This window comes from Pongo pygmaeus, chromosome 2, assembly GCF_028885625.2.
Source record: "Pongo pygmaeus isolate AG05252 chromosome 2, NHGRI_mPonPyg2-v2.0_pri, whole genome shotgun sequence".
Lineage (NCBI taxonomy): Eukaryota > Metazoa > Chordata > Mammalia > Primates > Hominidae > Pongo > Pongo pygmaeus.
In genome coordinates this window covers 150568279-150593620 of record NC_085930.1, presented here as the reverse complement: position 1 = coordinate 150593620, position 25342 = coordinate 150568279, and the positions used below count along the sequence as shown (strand labels likewise).

The 25342-nt window shown below is 41.7% G+C and overlaps 1 protein-coding gene across 2 annotated transcripts in view; it reads right to left on the bottom strand.

Annotated features, from left to right (window-relative positions):
• ATP1B3 (ATPase Na+/K+ transporting subunit beta 3) overlaps nucleotides 1–25208 on the bottom strand; it is a 44964-nt gene extending 19756 nt beyond the window's left edge. For both annotated transcript variants that reach the window (XM_054480220.2, XM_054480219.2), the window contains exon 1: nucleotides 23779–25208. Coding sequence is in view for 1 of the 2 variants with exons in the window: in XM_054480219.2 (XP_054336194.1) it covers nucleotides 23779–23887 (109 nt within the window). In the remaining variant the exon portion in view is untranslated. The remainder of the gene's footprint in view (nucleotides 1–23778) is intronic.
• Nucleotides 25209–25342: the final 134 nt, after the last annotated feature.

Below are 25342 nucleotides of genomic sequence, written 5' to 3'. Positions count from 1 at the left end.
TCCCAGCACTTTGGGAGGCCAAGGCGGGCAGATCAGTTGAGGTCAGGAGTTCAAGACCAGCCTGGCCAACATGGTGAAACCCCATCTCTACTAAAAATACAAAAAATCAGCCAGACATGGTGGCGCATGCCTGTAGTCCCAGCTACTTGGGAGGCTGAGGCGGGACAATCACTTGAGTCTGGAAGGCAGAGGTTGCAGTGCACTAAAAATTACACCACTGCACTCCAGCCTGAGCGACAGAGTGAGACTCCAACTCAAAAAAAAAAAAAAAAAGAAACTAACATGGACTTAAATAATGAATAAACATCAGTATTTTATTTATTTGAGATGGATTTTACTCTTGTTGCCCAGGATGGAGTGCAATGGTACAATCTTGGCTCACTGTGACCTCCGCCTCCCGGGTTCAAGTGATTCTCCTGCTTCAGCCTCCCAAGTAGCTGGGATTTACAGGCGCCTACCACCACTCCTGGCTAATTTTTATATTTTAAGTAGAGACGGGGTTTTACCATGTTGGCCATGGCCAGGCTGGTCTCAAATTCCTGACCTCAAGTGATCCACCCAGCTTGGCCTCCCAAAGTGCTGGGATTACAGGCATGAGCCACTGCACCCAGCACCCCTCTTCATTTTTGTTCCTTCTCTCTCTCCTCATACTTTTGATAAGGGGGAAAGTGGGTGTGAGACAGAGATCCACCTGGAGGCAGTGCAGCAAAGTGGTTATACACATGGGCTGTCCTAGAGAATCCAACAGGGCTCAAATCCTGGTCTGACCTCTTTCCTGTGACTTTGGACAAGTGTCCTAATTTCTACCCCCATCTGAAAAAAAGTAGTAAAGATAATATCTATCTTTATTCACATGATAGAAAGGAAAATAAAGGTCAAGAGATTTGACAACATAAAAACAAAACTCCTAAGGGGGGGAAAAAAGCAAGAACAAACTAGAAACATTTTGGAATGATAATGCAACTAGACTTTATGGAAGCGTATCATTCTAGTTACCCTCAGGTACCCAGATATTAGGTACCTAATCAATTGCATTTTACTCTCAAAAAATGTTTTGACAAATGAGGTTTGATTCATGTGGACTCTACAAAAGAAAAAACCAAGGCTGGGCGTGGTGGCTCACACCTATAATCCCAACACTTTTGGAGGCCGAGGCAGGCAGATCACCTGAGGTCAGGAGTTCGAGACCAGCCTGGCCAATATGGTGAAACCCTGTCTCTACTAAAAATGCAAAAAATAGCCAGGCGTGGTGGTGCACTCCTGTAATTCCAGCTACTTGAGAGGCTGAGATGGGAGAATTGCTTGAACCCAGGAGGCAGAGGCTGCAGTGAGCTGAGACTGCACCACTGCACTCCGACCTGGGTGACAGAGAGAGACCCCTTCTCAAAAAAACAAAAACAAGAAAACAATCAGACGGGCAAGAAACCTAGCAAGGCTTACCACCATGTCATCCAGGGGAAGGAGAAACGGGCCCTGTCCAGCTCTTCTGCCTCAACCACACTGGGCATACAATTCAATTCTGGCACCAACTACCCCACGCTATGGGCTCAGTCCTCCATAGAAATGCCACTGCAGAGGTCCTCCTACTACCCACACTTCTGACCAACTAGTAACTAATACAGGAGGTTTCCACTGCACTCTCAAGTTTGTTCACTAGAATGACTCACAGAGCTCAGGAAAGTAAGTGCTCAACTTAGGATTTCAGTTTTATTATAAAGGATACACATAGAATGGGGTCTGGGAGGCAATGCAGCTTCTGTGTCCTCTCCTTGAGGAATCAGGGCTATCTCCCTCCCAGCACATGTGTTTCCCAACCTGGCAGCTCCACTGAACTTCAGTGTCCAGAGTTTTTACTGGGGTTTCATTATGTAGGTATGATTGACTAAACCACAGGCCACACAATAGAGCTCAGTCTCCAGCCCTCTTTCCTGCCTTCCTTGGAGGTCTGGCTAGCTGAAAGTCCCAACCATACTGGGAGTTGGCTTGGTCTTTCTGGGGGACCACGCTCCATCTTGAAGCTATCTAGGGACCCACTGCCAGTCACTTCATTAGCATAATAAAGACACTCCTACTACTCAAATTCCAGGGTCTTTAGAAGCTCTGTGCCAGGAACCCGGAAAAAACACCAAACAAAAAAAAAATTTTTTTTTGAGACAGGGTCTTTCTCTGTCACCCAGGCTGGAGTACAGTGGTGCAATCACAGCTCACTGCATCCTCAAAATCCTCGGCTCAAGTGATTCTCCTGTCTCAGCTTCCTGAGAAGTTGGGACTACAGTTGTGTGCCACCACACTCAACTGACACTTTTTTTTTGGGAGATGGAGTTTCTCTCTTGTTGCCTAGGCTGGAGTGCAATGGCGCGATCTCAGCTCACCACAACCTCCGCCTCCTGGGTTCAAGTGATTCTCCTGCCTCAGCCTCCTGAGTAGCTGGGATTACAAACATGTGCCACCACACCTGGCTAATTTTGTATTTTTAGTAGAGATGGGGTTTCTCCATGTTCGTCAGGCTGGTCTCAAACTCCCGACCTCAGGTGATCTGCCTGCCTCGGCCTTCCAAAGTGCTGGGATTACAGGCGTGAGCCACTGCATCCAGCCAACAAATTCTTTATTATGCAACACCAGCACACATAATCTGGACACAGGGAAAAGTCACTGGGCTTCATGAGGGCCTGGAAATATGCCCCCTTAACACATGACTAGACCCTGTGATCTTACTCCCAACCTCTGCACATTTTCTAGTTATCTTCAGGGACCTAGATGCTAGAAAGATTGGGCCTCTCAGAAAATTCTGATGACTAGCAACCATTTCCATTTGGTAAATAAACTAGCATTCTGTTTATAGTTTAAAACATTTTAAAGCAGAGACATGTATAATTTCTAAAAAATCCATTATATGAACAGGTGCAAGTTTATAATCTTTTGTATATTTGAATTTTTAAAAACAATACTGATTTTTAACAATATTATTTGCATACCATTCACATATGTAAAGTGTGAAGTTTACATTTTATATTCAGAGTTGTATAAACATCACCACAATAAATTTTAAAATATTTTCAACACCTCCTCCCAAAACTCCATACCCATTCCCATTCCTCTCCCTCCCTGCACCCAGCTCCTGGCAATCATTAGTCTACTTTGTTTATATAGATCTATTTTCTAGACATTTCCTAGAAATGGAATCATGTAATACATGGCCTTTGTCACTGGCTTCTTCCATGTAAGGTGTTTTCAAGGTTCATTTATGCTACAGCATATTATCAGTACTCCATTCCTTTTTATGGCTGAATAATATCCCACTGTATATGGATATACAATATTTTATTGATTCATTAATCAGATGATGTGCATGTGAGTTGTTTATATCTTTTGGCCATTGTGAATAATGTTATAAACATTCATGCACAAGTTTTTGTGTAAATAAATGCTTTCATTTCTCTTGGGTATATACCTGGGAGTCAAACTGCTAGGTCATATGGTAACTCTAGCCTTTTGAGTAACCGGTAGACTGTCTTCCAAAGCAGTTTCACCATTTTACACTCCTACAGCAGGGATCCAATTCCTCCTCAACCTCATTAACACTTCTTTTACTGTGTTTTCATACAGCTATCCTAGTGGATACAATGTAGTATCTCTTTGTGGGTGTAATTTGCATTTTCCCTAATGGCTAATGATGCTGGGCATTTTTTCATAAACTCATTGGTTATCTGTATATTTTCTACAGAGAACTGTCTATTCAGATCATTTTCTCATTTTTAGATTTGGTTATTTGCCTTTTTTATTAAGTTCTAAAAGTTATTTATATATAGATACAAGCTCCTTACCAAATATATAATGTGCAATTATTTTCTCCCATTCCACAAGTTATCCTTTTACTTTCATAATAATGTTATTTAAGCAAAAAAGTTATTAATAATTTTGATGAAGAACCACTTATCTATTTTTTCTTTGGTTGCTTGTGCTTTTGGTGGCATATCTAAAATAACACTGACTAATCCAAGGTCATAAAGACTTGCATCTATGTTAACTTCTAAGAATTTTATAAATTAGCTCTCAAGTTTGGGTCTTTGATCCATTTTGAGTTAATTTTTGTATACGGTTTGAGGTAGGGGTCCACCTTCATTGTTCTGCATGGAAAGATCCAGTTGTCCCACTACTGTTTAAAAAACTATTTGTTGGCCAGGCACAGTGGCTCATGCCTATAATCCCAGCACTTTGAGAGGCCAAGGCAGGCGGATTACCTGAGGTCAGGAGTTCAAGACCAGCCTGGTCAACATGGTGAAAACCAGACTCTACTAAAATTACAATAATTAGCTGGGTGTGGTAGCATGTACCTGTAGTCCTAGCTACTTGGGAGGCTGAGGTGGGAGAATCGCTTCAGCCTGGGAGGCAGAGGTTGCAGTGAGCCAAGATTGTGCCATTGCACTCCAGCCTGGGTGACAGAGTGAGACTCTGTCTCAAAACAAAACAAAAAACAAAAACAAAAACAAAAACCCAATGAACATGTACTGTTTTAATAAAATGTATGCACATATATGTATGTATACACACACTCTCACATTTTATACAATTAAAATTATTGTAATATAAAAGATTAAACAAGATTAAATAACCTGCCTAAGATTAACCTACCAGTAAAAGAAACAGACCAGTATCTCTCCATGTGGTACCTCACCTGGCCTGCTCTCCCAGGGAGTCTCAGGCTCTATTGTCTTTTCTATTAAAACTCCCATTCTCTAAATAAAAATGTCTCATTCAAGTGTTCTGTGTTACTCAGGGTGATAGAAATTCACATGTGAATAATATCTGCTGCTTCTCTACAAGAGTTCAGTTATTACAAATGACAGATATGTAAACAATGAATTATAGATAGTGGATGCTAGGACAAAAACAAAAATAATCCTCTCTAGCAGGAAGAGGAAGAAAAGGGACATCAGAGAAGGCCACCCAGAAATAAGGTAGTTGGCTCACCAAAGATGGAGAGAAGGAGGGAGCTCTGGGTCAAAGACTAGGTGATGAGATGGAGTACCACAGCAGGAGCAGTCAGGTGAGCACAGCTTTGCTTCTCTCAGTATGCATGAGCCCCTGGTGCCAAGCAACTAGCAACAGTAGCAGCAGCATCTGCTTGAAGTGGGAACAGGGAGCTTGGGCTGGAAGAGTGGGCCATGTTCTGAATGGATTGGTCAAAGGTTATAGGAGCAGAGAGCCTCCACACCCAGGCTGCTCTTGGCTATACAGGCTACCTCCATCCCCGAATGTTGTAATAGGAAAGTCTAAACACACAGAAGAGGAGCACAAAACCAGTAATTATCACACATTCAAAATAAAACTAATCCATAAAGAAAAGTACCAAACTCAACAAAGACAGCAATGCCTGAAAACACTGGGATGTATCAGCAAATAGAACAAAGAAAAATAAGCATAATTAAAACAGTAGAAGGTGAAGGATAATTTTTAAAAATTAGATATCATATTCTGATTATTGAAATAAAAAACTTAGTAGAAAAGCTTAACTGAAGAATCAAAACTGAAGAAGAACCCAGACAGTTACAAAAATGAAAAAGCAAACCAAAGACTGGGAAAAAATATTTGCAAAACATAAATGACTCACTCCTATCTAGACTATATGAACAACTTTTACAACAAAACATATTACTTACTTTATTTTAGAGACAGGGTCTCGTTCCACTGCCCAAGCTGGAGTGCAGTGGCATAATCATAGCTCCCCGCAGCCTCAAACTCCTGGACTCAAGCAATCCTCCTGCCCCAGCCTCCCCAGTAGCTAAGACTACAGGCACATAACACCGTGCCCAGCTAATTAAAAAAAATTTTTTTTTGAAGAGAAGGGGGTCTTCTTTAAAAAAAAATTTTTTTTTGGTAATTTTACTAGAGATGGGGTTTCACCATATTGGCCAGGCTGTTCTTGAACTCCTGACTTCAAGTGATCCTCCTGCCTTGGCCTCCCAAAGTACTAGGATTACAGGCGTGAACCATCATCCCCAGCCAAGAAGGGGATCTTGCTCTGTTGTCCACGCTGCTCTCAGACTCCTGGGCTCAAGTGATCCTCCCACCCTGGCCTCCCAAAGTGCTGGGGTTACAAGTGTCAGCCACCGCACCCAGTCCAAGACACATTTTTTGAAACAGGCAAAAGATCTGAACCAAAACTTCACCAAGATGTAAGGATTGCAAAAATAAGCCCGTAAAAAGGGTGTTCCAAATCATTAGTCACCAAGGAAGGGAAATCAAAACTATAATGAGCTACCACTACATACCCATCAGAACGCTAGAAATTTTAAAGACTGACCGTACCATGTAACGACCCAGAAGTGGAGCAACTGAAACTCTCACATCCTGCTGGTGGGAATGTTTTTGTTGTTGTTGTTGTTGTTATTTTTAAAAAGAAAAAGAAAATAAAAAGTTTGACAATTTTTTGAAAAGTTAGCAACATGCACACCTACCAAAAGATTCAGCCAATCTACTCCTAGATATTTACCCAAGAAAAATAAAAGCACATGTTCACACAGTAGGGAAATGCGAATGTTCAGACACTTTATTTATAATCACTGAAAACTGCAAAAACCCAAATATCCACCAACAGATGAATTAATAAATTTGGCTATATCCATACAATGCAATACTATTCTGCAATAAGAACTATGGATACACATGGAAACATAGATGGATCTCAAAATAATTATGCTAAAGAAAAAAGAGGCGGGATGCAGTGGCTCACGCCTGTAATCCCAGTACTTTGAGAGGCCGAGGCAGGTGGATCACCTGAGGTCAGAAGTTAGAGACCAGCCTGGCCAACATGGTGAAACCCAGTCTCTACTAAAAATACAAAAAATGAGCCAGGCGTGGTAGTGGGCACCTGTAATCCTAGCTACTTGGGAGGCTGAGGCAAGAGAATTGCTTGAACACAGGAGGCAGAGGTCGCAGTGAGCTGAGATTGCGCCACTGCACTCCAGCCCAAGGCGACAGTGTGACAGTCCATCTTAAAAAAAAAAAAAAAAAAAAGAAAGAAAGAAGAAAAGAAAAAGAAAGAAAAAAGAGACAATAACATGCACAGGAGCTGTCATCTCCTATGACAGTCAGACCCTCCCCCTACAAAAAAATACCACATGATTCCACATACAGAGATACACCACGTAACATTTCAGTCAGCGACAGACTGCGTACACAACAATAGTCCCATTAAGATCATAATAAAGCTGAAAAATTCCTATGGCCTAGTGATGTCGCAACACAATGCATTACTCACGTGTTTGTAGCAATGCTGGTATAAACAAACCTACCAGTCACATAAAAGTCTAGTATGCAACAACTATGTACAATGCATAATACTTAATAACGATAATAAACTGCTATGGGTTTATATATTTACTATGCTATACTTTTTGTTGTTATTTTATAGTGTACTCCTTCTACTTACAAAGTTAACTGTAAAAAGCCTCAGGCAATCCTTCAGGAGGTATCCAGAAGAAGACATTGTCATCACAGAGGACAGCCCCATGCGTGTTGCTGCCCCTGAAGACCTTCCGGTGGGGCAAGATATTAAGGTGGAAGACGGTGATACTGATGATCCTGACTCTGTGTAGGTCTAGGCTAATATGCATGTTTGTGTCTTAGTTTTTAACAAAAAAGTTTAAAAAGTTAAAACTTTTAAACAGAAAAAAGGTTATAGAATAAGGATATAAAGAAAATATTTTTGTGCAGCTGTACAATATGTTTGTGCTTTAAAAGCTACGTGTTATTAAAAGCATATAAAGTCGCTGGGTATGGAGGCTCACATCTGCAATCCCATAGCTTTGGGAGGCTGAGGTGGGAAGACTGCTTGAAGCCAGGAGTTCGAGACCAGTCTGGGCAACATAGCAAGACCCCATCTCAATTAAAAAATTTTTAATAAATTTAGTGTAGCCTAAGTGTACAGTGTTTATAAAGTCTACCGTAGTGTGCAGTAATGTTCTAGGCCTTCACATTCACTCACCACTCACTCACTGCAACTGCAGTCCTGCAAGCTCCATTCAAGGTCAGTGCCCTATACAGGTATACCATTTTTTATGTTTACATGGTATTTTTACTGTATCTTTTCTATGTTGAGATATGTTTACAGACAAATACTTACCATTGTGTTACAATTGCTACAGTATTCATCCAGTAACATGTTGTACAAGTTTGTAGCTAGGAGCAACAGTCTATACCATATGGCCTATATGTCTAGAGGGCTACGCCATCTAGATTTGTGTAAGTCCACTTTATGATGTCTGCACAACAATGAAATCAATGAAAACAGCTAAGCACATTTCTCAGAAGGCATGACTGTATTTAATACAGTGTCAAAAAGCAGATTTTTGCTTGGAGCCTGGGGAGATAAGAACAGAGATGGGTTACAAAGGGCCAAGAGGAAATGTTTGGGGTGATAAATGTTCATTATCTTGATTACAGTGACAGTTTCATGAATACAGCATATGCACACACATATACATGAGTGCATACCAAAACTTCAAATATGTGCAGTTTATTGTATGTTAATTATACCTCAATAAAGCTGTTAAAGACAAAAACTTAACCTCAGGAGAACTGGTCAAGCTGAAGAAAAATTCAGTGAGCTAAAGATCAAGTCAGGTATTCTATGACACTGGGCTAACAGAGAGGGAGTATATGAAAAATTGTTGAGACACTGGGGAGAGAACCAGAAATACAAACAAATCTAATAGGAAGTCCACAGGAAAAGTGGGGCAAGAACTCTCAAAGAAATAACTAGCTTGTGTCTAGATTGGAAATGTTAAAAAATACTGGAAAACATCCTATACCTAGACACAAAAAGGTAAAATTTTAGAACATCAAGAATAAAGAGAGCTGGGTATGGTGGCTCATGCCTGTAATCTCAACACTTTAGGAGGCTGAGGCGGGCGGATAGCTTGAGATCAGGAGTTCGAGACCAGCTTGGCCAACATGGTGAAACCCCGTCTCTACTAAAAATAAAAAAATTAGTCGGGTGTGGTGGTGCATGCCTGTAACCCCAGCTACTCAAGAGGCTGAGGCAGGAGAATCGCTTTAACCCAAGAGGTGGAAGCTTGTGGAGGCTGCAGTGAACCAACGGCACCACTGTACTCCAGCCCGGGTGAAAAAAAAAAAAAAACTAAGGCAAAGAGGAAACCTACATAAGGCAATGGTGAGCAGAGATCTGCTAAGACTTACTGGTAACATCTAAATAAGATGTTTTAATTGCTTTTCCTTATCAATTCTGAGGAATAATTTGCATATAGTAAGTTTCCTCCATTTCAGGTATACAATTCCAGTGAGTTTTCACCGTTGTATTATCTGTGAAGCTAAGACTCCATTAAAGATATAGAACATTACCATCACGTCCAAAAGGTTCCTTGTACCCCTCTGCAATCTACACACCCTTCACCAGGCAGCCAATGATTTTGTCACTGTGTTTGTATTTTACATAAGGCTAAAGTTTTAAATTCGTTTATATTTGATAACTTTTTTTTTTTTTTTTGAGACAGTCTCACTGTCACCCAGGCTGCAGTGCAGTGGCTCGATCTCCACTTGCTGCAGCCTCTGCCTCCCAGTTCAAGTGATACTTGTGCCTCAGTCTCCCGAGTAGCTGGGATTACAGGCGTGCGTCACTGCACCCAGCCTATGTTCAATAACAATTTGTAATTAAAATGTCAATAATATGGCAGGAATAATTTAAAAGTGGTAATAATAAAGGACATTATCAGAGTCAGTTAAAAAATCCACTTAATGCTGTTATAGAAGACAATCTAAAATTAAAACACCAACGGTTAAAATAAACAGGAAAATAAAATAGGTCTTGGCTAACAAAAGAAATGTAGATATGGCATTATTACTGTATGCAAACTAGAATTCAAGTAAAAAAGCATTTGCGAGGTGAAGATACTGTATATTTAATAAAAGTAAATAAAAACACATCAAGAAGATACAGCATAATAGCCATGAACCTCTGTGATGCTAAGTGGCTTCAAATGATTAAAGTAAAAGCAGAGTTATAAAATTCACCACAATCATGACCAGAGATGTTAACATACCTCTCCAGAAACCCACAGATTGAGTAAAGGACAACAAAAAAGGCAATATGTATTTTTAAAACACAACAGTTACTCAGTATATGTAGAACTTTGTAGTCACCAAGAAATGTACTCTCTACAAACTTGGAGCACTGCCCCCAAACTGACTATGACTTACATTACAAAAACAAAACACAATTCAAAACTAAAAAACATTAAAAAAAAAAAAAAGAGGCCACATTCTCTAACATCTCAAAATAAATACATTAGACGTTAACAATACAAATTTAGAAAGTTGTATCTCAATCCTTGAATTAAAAAGACAATAAAAACAGATATCCAAAAATTTAAAACAATAATGTAATCAGAGCAGAACTCAAAGTAAAACCCATAGCCCTAGATGCATTCATTAAAACATCATTAAAATATACGACTAACAAAAAAGCCAGATTTTTAGCTCAAGACTAAAATAAATACAAAGAAAGTAGGAGAGATTTAAGATAAAAACACAAGTTAATGGACACAAAATGTAATGAAAAACCACACCAAAACCATTGAACACATTTAAATAATAAATCGATTTGATCAAAAGTGTTTTCAATTAGTAAATGTGAAAACAGATGAAATATAAAATTTTTTAGGAAAATTAAAATGTTCAAACCATGATTTTTTACAAAAAAAGAGGTTTACCCCAGTAAAAGACACCAAGTCTAAATGGCTTTAGTTGGTTCTCTCAAAATGGAAAGAACAGACTATTTTCTATACATAAACTATTCTTTGTGTATGCTCTGTAAGTTACCTTAATGGTTTTTATAAGGCTTGCATTATTTGGGTACTAAAACTGAACAGATAGTATTGACACAAATTTACACATGTATTTTACTTTGCAATCGTGAATACAGAGCCTACTATATAGTGTGATGATACACAGTAATCAAGATACAGATCAACAAAACAATATCCTAAAAAGAATCCACATAAAATGGAATTTTTCATTTAACAAAGTTGCCAATTCATATCAGTGGAGAAATGATGGATTATACAATATATAGGGATAAGTGATTAAGAAAAGCACATAGAAGACTGTTAAATCTGTGATAATGTTCATTTAAAACCATTACAATTTAAAAAATAAACCAAAATAAGAGTTGAGACAAGAGAACAAAAAGATAAGAGTCCATAAAGAATATTTACAAGTATAATAAAGGCTTAATATTCAAAGTGTATCAAAACTCCCTTTAACCAGTAAGAACATAACACAGGCTGGGGGCCGTGACTCACCCCTGAGATCCCAGCACTGTGGGAGGCTGAGGCAGGCAGATCGCTTCAGCTCAGGAGTTTGAGACCAGTCTGGGCAACATGGCGAAACCCAGTCTCTACTAAAAATACAAAAATTAGGTGGGCGTGGTGGCTCACGCCTGTAATCCCAGCACTGTGGGAGGCTGAGGCAAGCAGATCGCTTCAGCTCAGGAGTTTGAGACCAGTCTGGGCAACATGGCGAAACCCAGTCTCTACTAAAAATACAAAAATTAGGTGGGCGTGGTGGCTCACGCCTGTAATCCCAGCACTGTGGGAGGCTGAGGTGGGCAGATCACTTGAGGTCAAGAATTCAAGACCAGCCTGGCCAACATGGTGAAACCCCATCTCTACTAAAAATAAAAAAATTAGCCGGGCGTAGTGGTGGGCACCTGTAATCCCAGCTACTTGGGAGGCTGAGGCAGGAGAACTGCTTGAGCCCAGGAGGTGGAGGTTGCAGTGAGCCAAAATCACGCCACTGTAGTCCGTCCTGGGTGACACAGCAAGACTCCATCTCAAAAAAAAAAAAAAAAAAAAAAAAGCCCCACAAACAAACAAACAAAAATCCAAAAATTAGCCAGGTGTGGTGGCAGGTAGTCCCAGCTACTCAGGAGGCAAGGTAGGAGGATCGCTTGAGCCTAGAAGGCAGAGTGAGCCAAGATCATGCCACTGCACTCCAGCCAGGGTGACGGAGCCACACTCTGTCTCCAAAAAAAAAAAAGAAAAATTAGATTATAGGCATTTTTTAAAAATTAAAATTGAGCAAATATAAAAATATTGAAGAAATTACAAATTAAACCAACCAGATAGATACCAGCATCCTATCAAAATGGAAAAAATTGCACAATATTTTTGTATGATTGTATAATATTGTTATAATATCCAGTGCTTGAGGAGAAAAGGTACTTTTATCCACTGCTGGTGGGAGTATAAACTGGTACAGCTTTTTTGGAGAACTGTGTATATATATGTATATACACACACATATATGTACATATACGTGTATGTGTATACATACATATACGTGTATGTGTATATATACGTACATATATATATATATATATTTTTTTTGAGACAGAGTCTCGCTCTTTTTGCCCAGGCTGGTGTGCAGTGATGCAGTCTTGGCTCACTGCAACCTCTGCCTCCTGCGTTCAAGTGATTCTCTTGCCTCAGCCTCCCAAGTAGCTGGGATTACAGGCACCCACCACCACGCCCAGCTAATTTTTTTAGTAGAGATGGGGTTTCACCATGTTGGCCAGGCGGTCTTGAACTCCTGACCGCAGGTGATCCGCCTGCCTCGGCCTCCCAAAGTGCTGGGATCACAGGCGTGAGCTATTGTCCCCACTCAGAACAATATATTCATAAAAATAAATATATATTATAAACTGGCAATTCAATTTCTCAGTTTATCTATTCTAGATAAAAAGTTGCACTGCAGCAATTTAAACATTCATCAGAAAGAAATATATGTATTCTATAGTACAAGCTCCACACTACGGAATATTATGTGATATGATTTGTCCCTGTGCCCCACCCAAATCTCATCTCAAATTGTAATCCCCACATGTTGGGGGAGGGGCCTGGTGGGGGGCAGACTTCTCCCTTGCTGTTCTCGTGATAATGAGTTCTCATGAGTTTGGTTGTTTGAAAGTGTGTGGCACTTCCCCCTTGGCTCTCTCTCTCTCCTGCCACCATGTAAGAATAAGAAGTGCCTTGCTTCCCCTTCGCCTTCTGCCATGATTGTAAGTTTCCTGAAGCCTCCCCAGCCATGTGGAACTGTGAGTATATTAGTCTCTTCTCATGCTGCTAATAAAGACATATCAGAGACTGGATAATTTATAAAGGAAAGAGGTTTAATTGGCTCACAGTTCCACATGGCTGGGGAGGCCTCACAATCATGGCGGAAGGTGAATGGGAAGCAAAGTCACATCTTACATGGCGGCAAGCAAGACAGCGTGTGCAGGGGAACTCCCATTTATAAAACCCACCAGATCTCATGAGACTCATTATCTCAAGAACAGCACAGGAAAGACCTGCCCCCATGATTCAATTACCACCCACTCAGTTCCTCCCATGGCATGTGGGGATTATGGGAGCTACAATTCATGATGAGATTTGGGTGGGGACACAGCGAAGCCATATCATGTGAGTCAATTAAACCTCTTTTCTTTATAAATTACCCAGTCTCAGGTAGTTCTTTATAGCAGTGTGAAAATAGACTAATACATTATGCTATGAAAAGGAATGACACAAACCTATATATACAGCCAAAACATATTAAGTGAAAAAAAATCAAGTTCCAGAACATATGAGTTTCCTATTACTCATGTAAAGGTAGACAAGAACCTATTTATTTCTACATACTCCACATATATACAGAAACATGTTTATATACATATATAAAAATGGTGCTGAAAAAAGGACGGACAGGAAACCTAATAGTCATCTGTAGGAAACACTCTGAGACTGGTGAAGGAGGTAGAGAGAAACACACGAATGTATTCATATTCTCCAACACTCAATTAGGAATGTTTACCCATGCACAGAAAAGTTGAGTGAAACCTAAAAGTGAACACCCATAAACCCATCAAGATTCTACAATTAACATTTTACTGTATTTATCTCATTTTAAAGATTCAAGTTGCAAACATCAGAGAACAATTCAGCATGCGTATTAACTAAAATTGAGAAAAAAATGCATATTCAGTGAAATACACAAATCTCCAATATACCACTTAATGAGTTTTGACAAATGCATTCACTTATGATCCAAAGCCCTATTCAAGATACAGAACACTTATCATCACCCTGAAAGTTCCCTCATGTCCCTTCCTAGTCATTCTCCCTGTCCACTGCCCTAAAGGCAACCACCGTTCTGGGTTTTTTTTTTTCCAGCATAGGTAAGAAATGCTTATTTTAGAATTTCACATAAATAAAACCATATAGTATGTACTCTCTTTGTTAAGGCTTTCGTTCCCAGTCAACCTGTGAGATTCGTCACATTTTGTATATCTGTAGTTCATTCCTTTTTACCATTGAGTAGTATTCCATCGTGTAGACATGCAAGTTTATCTATAGCCTAGCTGATAAAAACCTGAACTGTTCCCAGTTTGGAACTATTATGAATAGGGCTACTATGAATATTTTTGTACAAGGGCATTTTGTGAACGTATGTTTTCATTTCTCTTGGATAAACACACCTAAGAGTAGAACTGCTGGCTCAGCGGGTGGGTATATATTTACCTTTATAAGACACTGCCGGACCTTTATGGACATGCCACATATTACCTTTTAAAAAGCATTTACACACTTAACGGGGGTTACCCAGGGAAGAAGCTGAGGATGATGTTGGACTTACTGATATTCACATCTGTACTGTAAAAACAATGGTGTTACTTTTGTTATATGAAAAGAACAAAGCCAAGAGTCCACATCCCATTTAAGACCAGTTCAGATTTCTTGAGTCAGACTACACTGACCACTCACCAACTCTAACTTCTAAAGCAAACCATGGCTGCTGCTATTTTTGTAAATAAAATGCTAGCCATGCCTGTTAGTTCTATGGCCAATTTCAAGCTACAGTAATGGAGTTAGGTAGTTGCAACAAACACTGTATGGTCAGCAAAGCCAACAATAATGTGGTCCTTTGAATCTTGCTGCCTCCCATTCTAAAGTATTTATATAGGTAGGCTTTGTTTGTAATTTCAAAGTTACAATTGAAAATATCTCATACAACGTTTTTTTTCTTGTTTTTGAGGTACGGTCTCACTCGGTCACCCAGGCTGGAGTGCAGTGGCACAATCATGGCTCACTGCAGCCTTGACCTTCCAGGCTCAAATGATTGTCCAGCCTCAACCTCCTGAGTAGCTGGAACCAAAGATGTGCGCTACCACAGTCAGCTAATTTTTTAAAATTATTTTTTGTAGAGATGGGGTCTCCTTATGTCATCCAGGCTGGTACTGAATTCCTGGCCTAAAGTGGTCCTCCCATCTTGGCCTCCCAAAGTGCTGGGCTAAAAGGCATGAGCCACCATGCCTGGCTGAACTTTTTTCTTTTATAGAGGAAACAAGGCTAAGAGATCTTGAGTTATCTAAGCTTTGACAGAGATGTGGAACTAGAATTTAGGTCTATGAGTCCTATCTGGTCATCTTCTCAGTATACTGGTGTATTCTAAGATGCATCAAGTAAAAATATATAAACCTACCAGTTCACTTTTTATTATGATGCCCTATCTGGAAACTTTAAAAATTAATTAGAAATGTAGTAGAGCAGAGCCATTGTGAGCTGGGTGATAGAATTACACCTTTATATACAGATATAACATTTTAGATGTTATAGGAAATAAGTGATATTATTTCCACCTGAGCATATCAGAGAAGGCTTATGGCAGAGCCAGCACTGAAGCTAGGTCTGTGAAATAAGGAAGAATTCATGTGCACAGAACAAAGAGATTGGGGAAGGAACAGACAGGGGTTCCAGACTAAGGGTCTTAGATACATCTATGTAGCTACAACATAGGGTGCATAATGGGGTATGGGCAAGGTGGGAAATGATGGGTTACTTAGGGTTGGAAACAGCTCCACGCCCACATACAATAAACCTGGAATGCCAGGCTCTCTGGAACTTACCTAAACTTTCTGGAAGCATCCAGCACGGGAGAAAGATGTAGGCTAGGAGGCTAGGGCCAGTCTCTCCTTTTCATGTTTTTCTGCCAGCTTTATATTCGCTGGCAGCTGATTAGACGGTGCCCACCCAATTAAGAGTGGGTCTGCCCTTCCCAGCCCACTGACTCAAATGTTAATCTCCTTTGGCAACACCCTCACAGACACACCCAGGATCAATACTTTCTATCCTTCAACCCAATCAAGTTGACACTCAATAATATTAACCATCACAAACATTTAGAAGACAGGAAGAGCAAACAAGAAGGAACTAGGAAAGGAATGGTTAGAGAGCTAGGGAGTGGGAGCAGGAGTATGTAAAAGGCCACTTTTTATGAGCCAGATACTGCCAACATGCAAAAACCAAAAGAAAAGTACCCCATGCCTTGCAGGAAGGTCACTTTCAAAGTCATATCTTACCCACGGCACCAGCAAAATCCTGAGAAGTCACAAATAAGAGCTAGCTCCACAAATGACTCAGTAACAAAGTTTAAACAGGTATGTGGGAGGTTATTATGTTAAAAAAATATTTTCCGAAATATTATTAGTAATAGCACCCCATAAGGGAAGAAGGGCACTATTAAATAAACTCCCATTAAATTTGAGAGCAGGTAAAAGAGAAAAAGACTTTATGAGGGTCTTATAAAAGCAGTATAAGAAGCTGAAAAGAGCAATAAAGCAGGAAGCAAACCTAAATAAAATTTTGCCCTGGTTCTGTCACTATTATCAGATGCATGATCCAGGCATGTCACAAACCCAGCTGAGTCTCCAATGAGAAAGTTAAGTGGAATAATCACTAAGCTTCTTTTGAACACTGAAAACTCGTCAGTACTCTAACAAAAGAAAAACGAAAATGCCCCAAAATTGAGGGGATGATTATACTATGGGTACACCAATACCGTCAAACACTGTGAAGACATTAAAAACAATACTGCAGAAGAATAACTTCATGGAAACATTCATAGTAGTGCTCATTCAACCAGTTTGTATTATATTCCTAGTAAGTGCTAGGACAGGCCAGGGGTTAGAGAATCAGAGGAATAAGACACGAGTAAGATTATAGTCTAGTAAACAGGCAATGATAACAATATATAGTTATAAATGCTATGATAGAAAAAGCTTTTATTTATTTTATTTTGTTGAGTCTTAACTTTTTTTTTAGATAGGCTAACTCTATCACCTAGGCTGGAATGCAGCAGCACAATTACAGCTCATCGTAGCCTCGACCTCCTGGACTCATGTGATCCTCCCACCTCAGCCTCCCGAATAGTTGCGACTACAGGTCATCATCAAAGTCTGATTGCAAAAATTCACTACGCCACCACACCTGGCTAATTTTTTGTATTTTTAGTAGTGACAGAGTTTCACCATGTTGCCCAGGCTGATTTCTAACTCCTGGCCACAAGTGATCCACCCACCTCGGCTTCCCAAAGTGCTGGGATTACAGGGAAGAGCCACTGCACCTGGCCTTAATACAAAGAGGAGTTCAAAGATGTTTTCTGGAGATCAGACTATCAAAGCTGACATCTGATCAGCCAGACCAACATGGAATAAGGGGATGAGAGGCCCAGAAGCTAGGAAACGGCCCAGAAGGAGTAGGAAATAACTATGTGGAATGGTAGAGAGAGATGACAGGAGAGAAGTAAGCCACCGAGATTTTAAAGAGTTTGTATGTCGTGCTAAGGAGCCCTTAAGAACAACACAGATTTACATGAACAGATAACTATGAAACATCCAACTGGAGATTTCTGATAGGCAGGTGGTTATAACATTAAAAAGTCATGAGGCCGGGCGCGGTGGCTCACGCCTGTAATTCCAGTACTTTGGGAGGCCAAGGCATGTGGATCACCTGAGGTCAGGAGTTTGAGACCAGCCTGACCAACATGGAGAAAAACCCCGTCTCTACTAAAAATACAAAAATTAGCTGGGCGTGGTGGCACATGCCTGTAATCCCAGCTACTTGGGAGGCTGAGGCAGGAGAATCGCTTGAATCCGGGAGGCAGAGGTTGCGGTGAGCCGAGATCGGACCACTGCACTCCAGCCTGGGCAACAAGAGTGAAACTCCATCTCAAAAAAAAAAAAAAAAAAAAAATGGTATGATTAGATATGCAGCTTTGGGAGTCCCAACAGAGATAGTAACTAAGCCACCAGACTAGATAAATTCAACAGGAAGTATGTATGGTCACCACAAAGGTGACAGACCCAAGGACACCTCCGGCACATCAACATTTAGGAAAAAGGCAGAGGAATAAAGACCATTCTCCTTAAATGTTAAATGATAAGATCAGGTATTTACGTATGTTTTAAAAACTTATTTATACATAGGAAAAAGACATAAAATGTTAACAGTGGTTATATTAAGTGGTTAAAGATTACAGGTGACTTTTCTTCAAAACCAACAGAATGAATGCAAAATTAGAAAATAATAAATTTATCTTTCAAGGTTAAATGGGTGTTTCCTCCTATTTCACAATCAGTGTTAAATGACTGGTCCTTAATCAAACGATGATAAAATCATGGAAAAGTTGTTACTATAGATAGGAGGGCTTTTAAGACTTCTTTTAATACAACTAGTTTAATTGTATAGATATAAATCCAAAAGTCAATTTCAAAGAAATCAAATTACATCAGGGGTGGGGAGAGGCTCTTTAATAATCTTAAAGCACTCGTACTACCACAATTACAATGGTATTGTAACACAACACATACACTTACCCTTTCTCTCCCTCCCACCACAGGACTATTTCCTGGACAATCCAGGAAGTACTTTCTCCTGCTAGATAATGGCTCAGTACCTGCCCTTCTCTTCTGCTGCTGTCACCACTTGTACCATTGGCCTGCATTTATAGCCTGCACACAGGGTAAGGCAAGTCCTGTTACTTTCCCAGTGATGCACATTTTTGTAAAGTTTGTAAAGCTTCCATTTATGCCTTGTTCCATTATTGGAACGCTAAGCATGTGGGAGTTATATCCTACTGCTCAATGTCCTTGCCAAGGTCTCACTGCAAAAATTTAAAAAATTGCAACCTTCAGCATAAATGGGTTAATGGCACACTCCACAGGACAAAGAACACCATCTTACAATTATGTGACAGACACTGGAAAACAAACACATCTGCCTTCTCCCCTACTGTCAGATGCCCCAGATGGGATGAAGCCTGATCTCCAAAGCAGAACAATTACTGAGCCATGACCCAGAAGTGACTGAGAAAATGGCACTTCATGGAACTATAGTAAAAGAAAAGGCACACAAACAAAATATAGGTGCTAATAGTTTTGGTCCAGAATTCTGACTAGGCTCGGAAATCACTGACTTGAGTTTTAAGTTAATATTAATACAAAGCATTTACTGACAGACCACCTTAATAAAGATAATGAACCCCAAAGAAGCTCGCAAGTAGATGTTATTAAATGACAACACATCATGGCATAGTTGGTTTTTCTTTTTTTTTTTTTGGAGATGGAGTCTTGCGCTTGTCGCTCAGGCTGGAGTGCAGTGGCGCGATCTTGGCTCACTGCAACCTCCACCTCCCGGGTTCAAGCAATTCTCTTGCCTCAGCCTCCAGAGTAGTTGGGATTACAGGCACCCGCCACCATGCCGGGCGAATTTTTGTACTTTAAGTAGAGACGGATTTCGCCATGTTGGCCAGGCTGGTCTCGAACTCTGACTTCAGGTGATCTGCTCACCTTGGCCTCCCAAAGTGCTGGGATTACAGGCATGAGCCACCATGTCCAGCCTTGTTTTGTTTTTTAAAAAATCTCTGGCCTTGGAGTCTGAAGCCCCAAGGATTTTATCACTAACTCCCTGAGTGAATTTTGGCAAATTAGATGACCCATAGGTTTAATTTTGCCACCTATGAAATGAAGGCAGTGGGCTAGATTAGTGGCTTTCAAGAGTTTTTGGACTATGAGCCAAAGTAACAAATACAGTTTACATTGAGGTATCTATATATGCAAAATACACAAAAGTTTCATGAAACAACACTTTTTTTTTAAGCTAGAATAAACCTATTAGGTAAAATAAACATATTTTTACTATTCTATTTCATCATTAAAAAAATGTTAATGGCAACACTTGGCCCACTACTAGTAGTTTAAATAACACTAGATCTCTAAGCTTCATTAATTTGACTCTAATTGTATTCAATGAACTTAAGTTATTTAATATTTTGCAACATCAGCCACTAGGTGCTCAATTTTCTTTGTCCTGTGTATTCATAAATGGTAACTATTTATTGCTGATGTATACTTACTTTTCTGCTTGAAAACCAGTGCTAAGTACACTTGGATCACCCAACTAGTTGGCTTTAGGTTACTGTGAAAATCACATGAGGTAACTTATGTGTATATAAGCATTTTGAAACTGCTGTAACCACCTGTAAGATATTAGCCAAATACACAATAAAGCGGCCACTCAAAATCTTTACATAGCTGTTTTAAATAAGGCAATGCAATGTAACATGCAACATTTTCACTTTATCCAAAATGTAAATAGCAAAACTACCTTTCAAATATGTGTGCTTTTTAACGTATCCAATGCACTTGGAGAGGAACCTTAGATCAAAATGAGACAAACATACTAAAGACTTAAATGTGTAAAAATAAAACCAGGAAACATCTTAAATGAATGATAAAATCCTGGGGGTAGACACACCAGGAGTCCTAGCAACTTTACAAGGTCAAAAAAGATGTGATTTTTTTTCCTTCCACCCCCTACAACAAATACATAATCTTCTTCTCCCACCACCTACATAAAATTTGATTAAAAAAAAAAAAGTCAAAAAGACAACTAGAAAAAAATTTACAAAATGACAAAAGGCTGTTTTTCTTAAAAAAAAAAAAAAAAAAAAAAAAAACTGTTACCAAAAAATGTAAGGGTTTTGTTTTTTTGTTTTTTTGTTTTGAGATGGAGTCTTGCTTTGTCACCCAGGCTGGAGTGCAGTGGTGTGATCTCAGCTCACTGCAACCTCCACCTCCTGGGTTCATGCAATTCTCCTGCCTCAGCCTCCAGAGTAGCTGTGATTACAGGCAGGCGCCACCACAGCCGGCTAATTTTTTTTTTTTTTTTTTCATTTTTAGTACAGACGGGGTTTCACCATGTTGGCCAGGCTGGTCTCGAACTCCTGCCCTCAAGTGATCCACCCACCTCAGCCTCCCAAAGTGCTGGGATTACAGGTGTGAGCCACCGCGCCCGGCCCAAAGAATGTAAGGTTTTAAAAGAGATAACACTGGTAAAAATAGCCTCAGTGCTGATGAAGGTATGAGACACCACTACATACCGTTGGGAGTATAAATTGTTAGAAACTTCCTGGAAAGCACATGAAAACAAGTTTTCAAAATGTAAAAAGTACATATGAATGGCCTAGAAATCCCATCGGCATAAATATATACCAAGGAAATAAATGTGCAAAAATGTACATGAAAAGGGTGAATATAGGGAAATCTGTCTAAAAATCTTTAGTAACATGGAAAGATGCCCACAATATACTCAGAATATAAAACAACACTTTATGATCCTTTTGTTTTTTAAAAAAAAAGTTATACACAATTCAGCAACATATATACCAGAATGTTAATAGTATCTCTGAGGTATGATGACATCTGGCAGCAAGCCCATAGAGTCCCTTCAAGAGAATTAAAAAAGGAACCCTTCCTGGCAGACATATCCCCAGAGGCACGGAGCTCTCCAAACTGATCCTGCCTTTGCAAGAATTAGAATAAGGTGCCCCTTCTCTAGGCAGACCCAAGCATGGTCTAGGATACACAGCCTGGCAAGCTGAATATGGATTTCAGCCTCCTCTCACGACTCTCTCACATATCCTTAGAGGAATACCCTTACATTGGGACAGGATTATGGTTAATTTTCACCTATATATGCCATTCTTCACTGGCTTACTATTATTACAATAAACAAAAAATTTACTGATAAGAGTAATACTTATCGATTTTGAAGAGATTGGCTTAATCCTTCCAAAATGAATCCCAACTTCACTTGTACTAGTTCTACAGTCCTTACACATCGCTCTATACTTATTTGTGCACATGTTATCTATTTAAATGCATTGCCTCAATAAAATAAAATCTCTACCCTAGGTCATACAATACAAAGGTTGAAGAGCACTATCTGCAGTAAGAAATGTCATTCTAACACAAAGTGGAGTTACTCCATTCTGGAAATGAGGAAGCACTGGGTAAGCGAGAAAGGGAGGAAGGTAGCCTACCAAAATTAATCTCTCTCCACCACTCAAGAATTTCTTCAGCAAAAAGTTAGTACACTCTAGAAACAAGCAATTAAGCTTTATAAATGTTCATCTTTTGTTCCCATGTAAGTCTGGATGCAAGATTTATTTCTTCATCACACTAGTGGGTTCCCAAAAGAAGATAGCAATTTAAATAAAAATCATGAGTGATTACCATGCAGTTAGGCAAGGCATCTGTAAAATAATACAACCGCTGGACTAGGATTAAAGGAGAACTGGGTTCTTTTCTTGGCTTTGTGGCATATGTAATTTTACACAAGGCAAAAATCACAACCTCTCTGGGTCTCATTTTTCTCATCTCTAACGTGGGGGTTGGGCTAAAAATCCTCCAAGGCCCCTTTCAGCTTGTGATAAGACTTCAAGTCGCCTTTTCACCCTGAAGGAGTCCATTTCAGTCTGCAGCAACAGTTTATTTTCTGAGTCATAGTTTATTTCTCCATGCTTATCCTAAAAATGTTGTGCCCAAATAGTTCTAAGCTCTCGAGATTTATTCCCACTCAGAAAGAAATGGTCAAGACCCACTAACAAAATATGTTTCAAAAGGATTAAAAAAGGTAAAATTAGTTTACTTAAGTATAAAGGCAAAAAAAAAAGCTCTAGCCTGCATTCAGAGATTGATACAATTTTAGAAAAAAAAGGCATCCTAAAGCATGGCATCTACATGGTAGATGGTTTAAATATATTAAAACAAAGAGCCCACGCATAGAAAAAAGCTGCTAACATACAACCATCACTCTCCTGTTTTGAAGACACGGGGGAAAAAAAAACCTGTGTTGTTCAGACAGGATTTACTTTCCCCAAAGAAGCAAATTTGTAAGGAAGAAAACCTCTGTAATTAAAAAGGAATCCGGGAGGAACCAACCTTTTTAAGGGCCTTTTCACTGTCCAAATTCAAGTGCATTTTCTTGTACAATGTACTTCTGTGATTAACTCACCGCTACACGTTTAAGCAACCCACACCCACACTTAACACTCAGTCGCACTCTTCCGACCGGTCGGGGTGGCAAGCGTGGACGAGTCACAAGACAGCGGCGGGAGTGGAAATTTCCTCTCCCCTGGAGTGGGGCAGGGTCTGGCTTCCCCGAACCGCTCAGCGGGCCGGGCGCCTCCGCCAGGGCCTCTCGGGCCGGAGCGCTCCGTACAAAGGAGGCCCGGAGGCTCGGCTCCTGCACTCTCGGGGCCCGGCTTCGGGCAGGGGTCCCCGGCTTCCGGCGCCGCGCCGGGCGGGAGGCCCGGGCAGCACGTGCGCCCCACTCCCAGCAGGGAGGGAGGAACCAGCGCGGCCCGGCCGGGCTGCCCGCGGGCCCCGCTGCTTCGGGAGCGAGCAGCGGCAAGCCCGGCCGGCCCGGCGAGCAATGAATGGGGCCGCACTGCGCCGCCGCCGCCCGGGTTAGGGTCGGGCGGTCGGGGGCCCCGGCGCTGGGAGCCGCCTCCCGCCTTTCCGTTCCCACCCCACCGCGCCCTGCGCCCCCGGGACCGGGACCGTGGCCGGCCCCGGACGCCCAGCTGCCGCCCGCTCACCCCAGCTCTTGGCGGTGCGCCCCAGGAATTCTCCGGTGGTCGGGTTGTAGATGAAGAGCTTCCACTCGGCCAGGCTCTGGTTGAGGGACTTCTTCTCGTTCTTCGTCATGGTGTGCGCGCGGACGGCGAGAGGAACTGCGGCCGCGGGGATGGAGGCGGCGAGGGCTGCGGAGGCGCGTCCCGGCTCCGGCGGCGCAGCCCGGAGACGGCAGTGGAGGGTGGGACGGCCGAGAACACCTCCTTGTTACGGGGAGTACTCGAGCCGACTGCGCCGCGCCGCGCCGGGCGGCCGCTTGGGCCGCGGGAGCCTGACGTCTCCGCCCGCCGCGGCCAATCCCCGCGCCGCTCGGCCCGCGCCGCTGCCGCCTCCCGCCCGCGGCCGGGGCGCTGCCTGAGGCGGCGAGGACGCCCCACCCCGCCCCAGCCCCGGCCCCGCCCCGCAGTAGCCTCGGGGGCTCCCTCAGCCCAGGTCAGAGGAAGCGAGAAGAAAGTCTAAAATCCGAAGGTTTAGTCGCACGCACGTTTATAATAATAGCAAAAGGCGGGCGTCCCCGCGCCGCAGGTTGCTTAGGAGGAGGACTGGGTTTCCTGGGCGCCGGGGCGCTGAGAAGATGCTACCCGGGGCGGGCGGGCGCGGAGAGCACGAAAACGACTCCAGTCGGCCCGCGGCGTCCTCTCCGAGGGAACTTAATCATCTCCTCCCCGAACTGTCTCCCCGACCGTCCCCAGGCGTTCCCTGGGCTCTGTGACGTTCCTACAGGACGCTCTCTGGGCTCTGTGACGTTCCTACAGGACGCTCTCTGGGCTCTGTGACGTTCCTACAGGACGCTCTCTGGGCTCTGTGACGTTCCTACAGGACGCTCTCTGGGCTCTGTGACGTTCCTACAGGACGCTCTGCGGGGGATCGCGCGGGGCTCCCACAATGTACATGGTGCGCTGCTGTTCCGAGAACGTCCTCGCTTGGCTCCCTTGAAGGGTTCAACTGGGAGCCTCGGGTCAATGGGAATTCCGTTCTAAATATGCCAGTGAATGGAGTATAATTTTTCTCCGGATTCAGTTGAATTTATCAATGAAATCTAAATATGTGCTTTCCCAAGGGTCCTGGCAACTGAAAGCTCCCAGCTTTTGCCGAGACGCTCCTACTCTTAACCCACAGGAAAGGAACACTCGTTGGAGGGTCCCCGCCTGTGTAGTGTCGCCGGCTTTTCATCTCCCCTGTAGAGATCGCGGCCCTTGGGCGGAGCTGAGGGTGCAGGTAGCGTTTTCCTCCGCGAGATGGAGCTGACGAGTACGAGGGGGCCCTCAGACTCAGCGACAGGATAAAAGACTGTAGGAATTTGCACAGAAGGTGCGGGGGGGGGGGGGTTGTTGTTGTTGGTTGTTTATTTATTTATTTATTTATTTTTAGAAAAAAGCGCTGCCTCCGTTTTATTAGCAAATAAAAATTATGGAGAAATAAAATAGCCATCTTATTGTTTGGAATGATGAATTATAATCTGTCTGGAAGTTTAAACAGCCTGCAAATGGATAAATTTTCCTTTTTCCTCACTTTTCTTACCAAAGC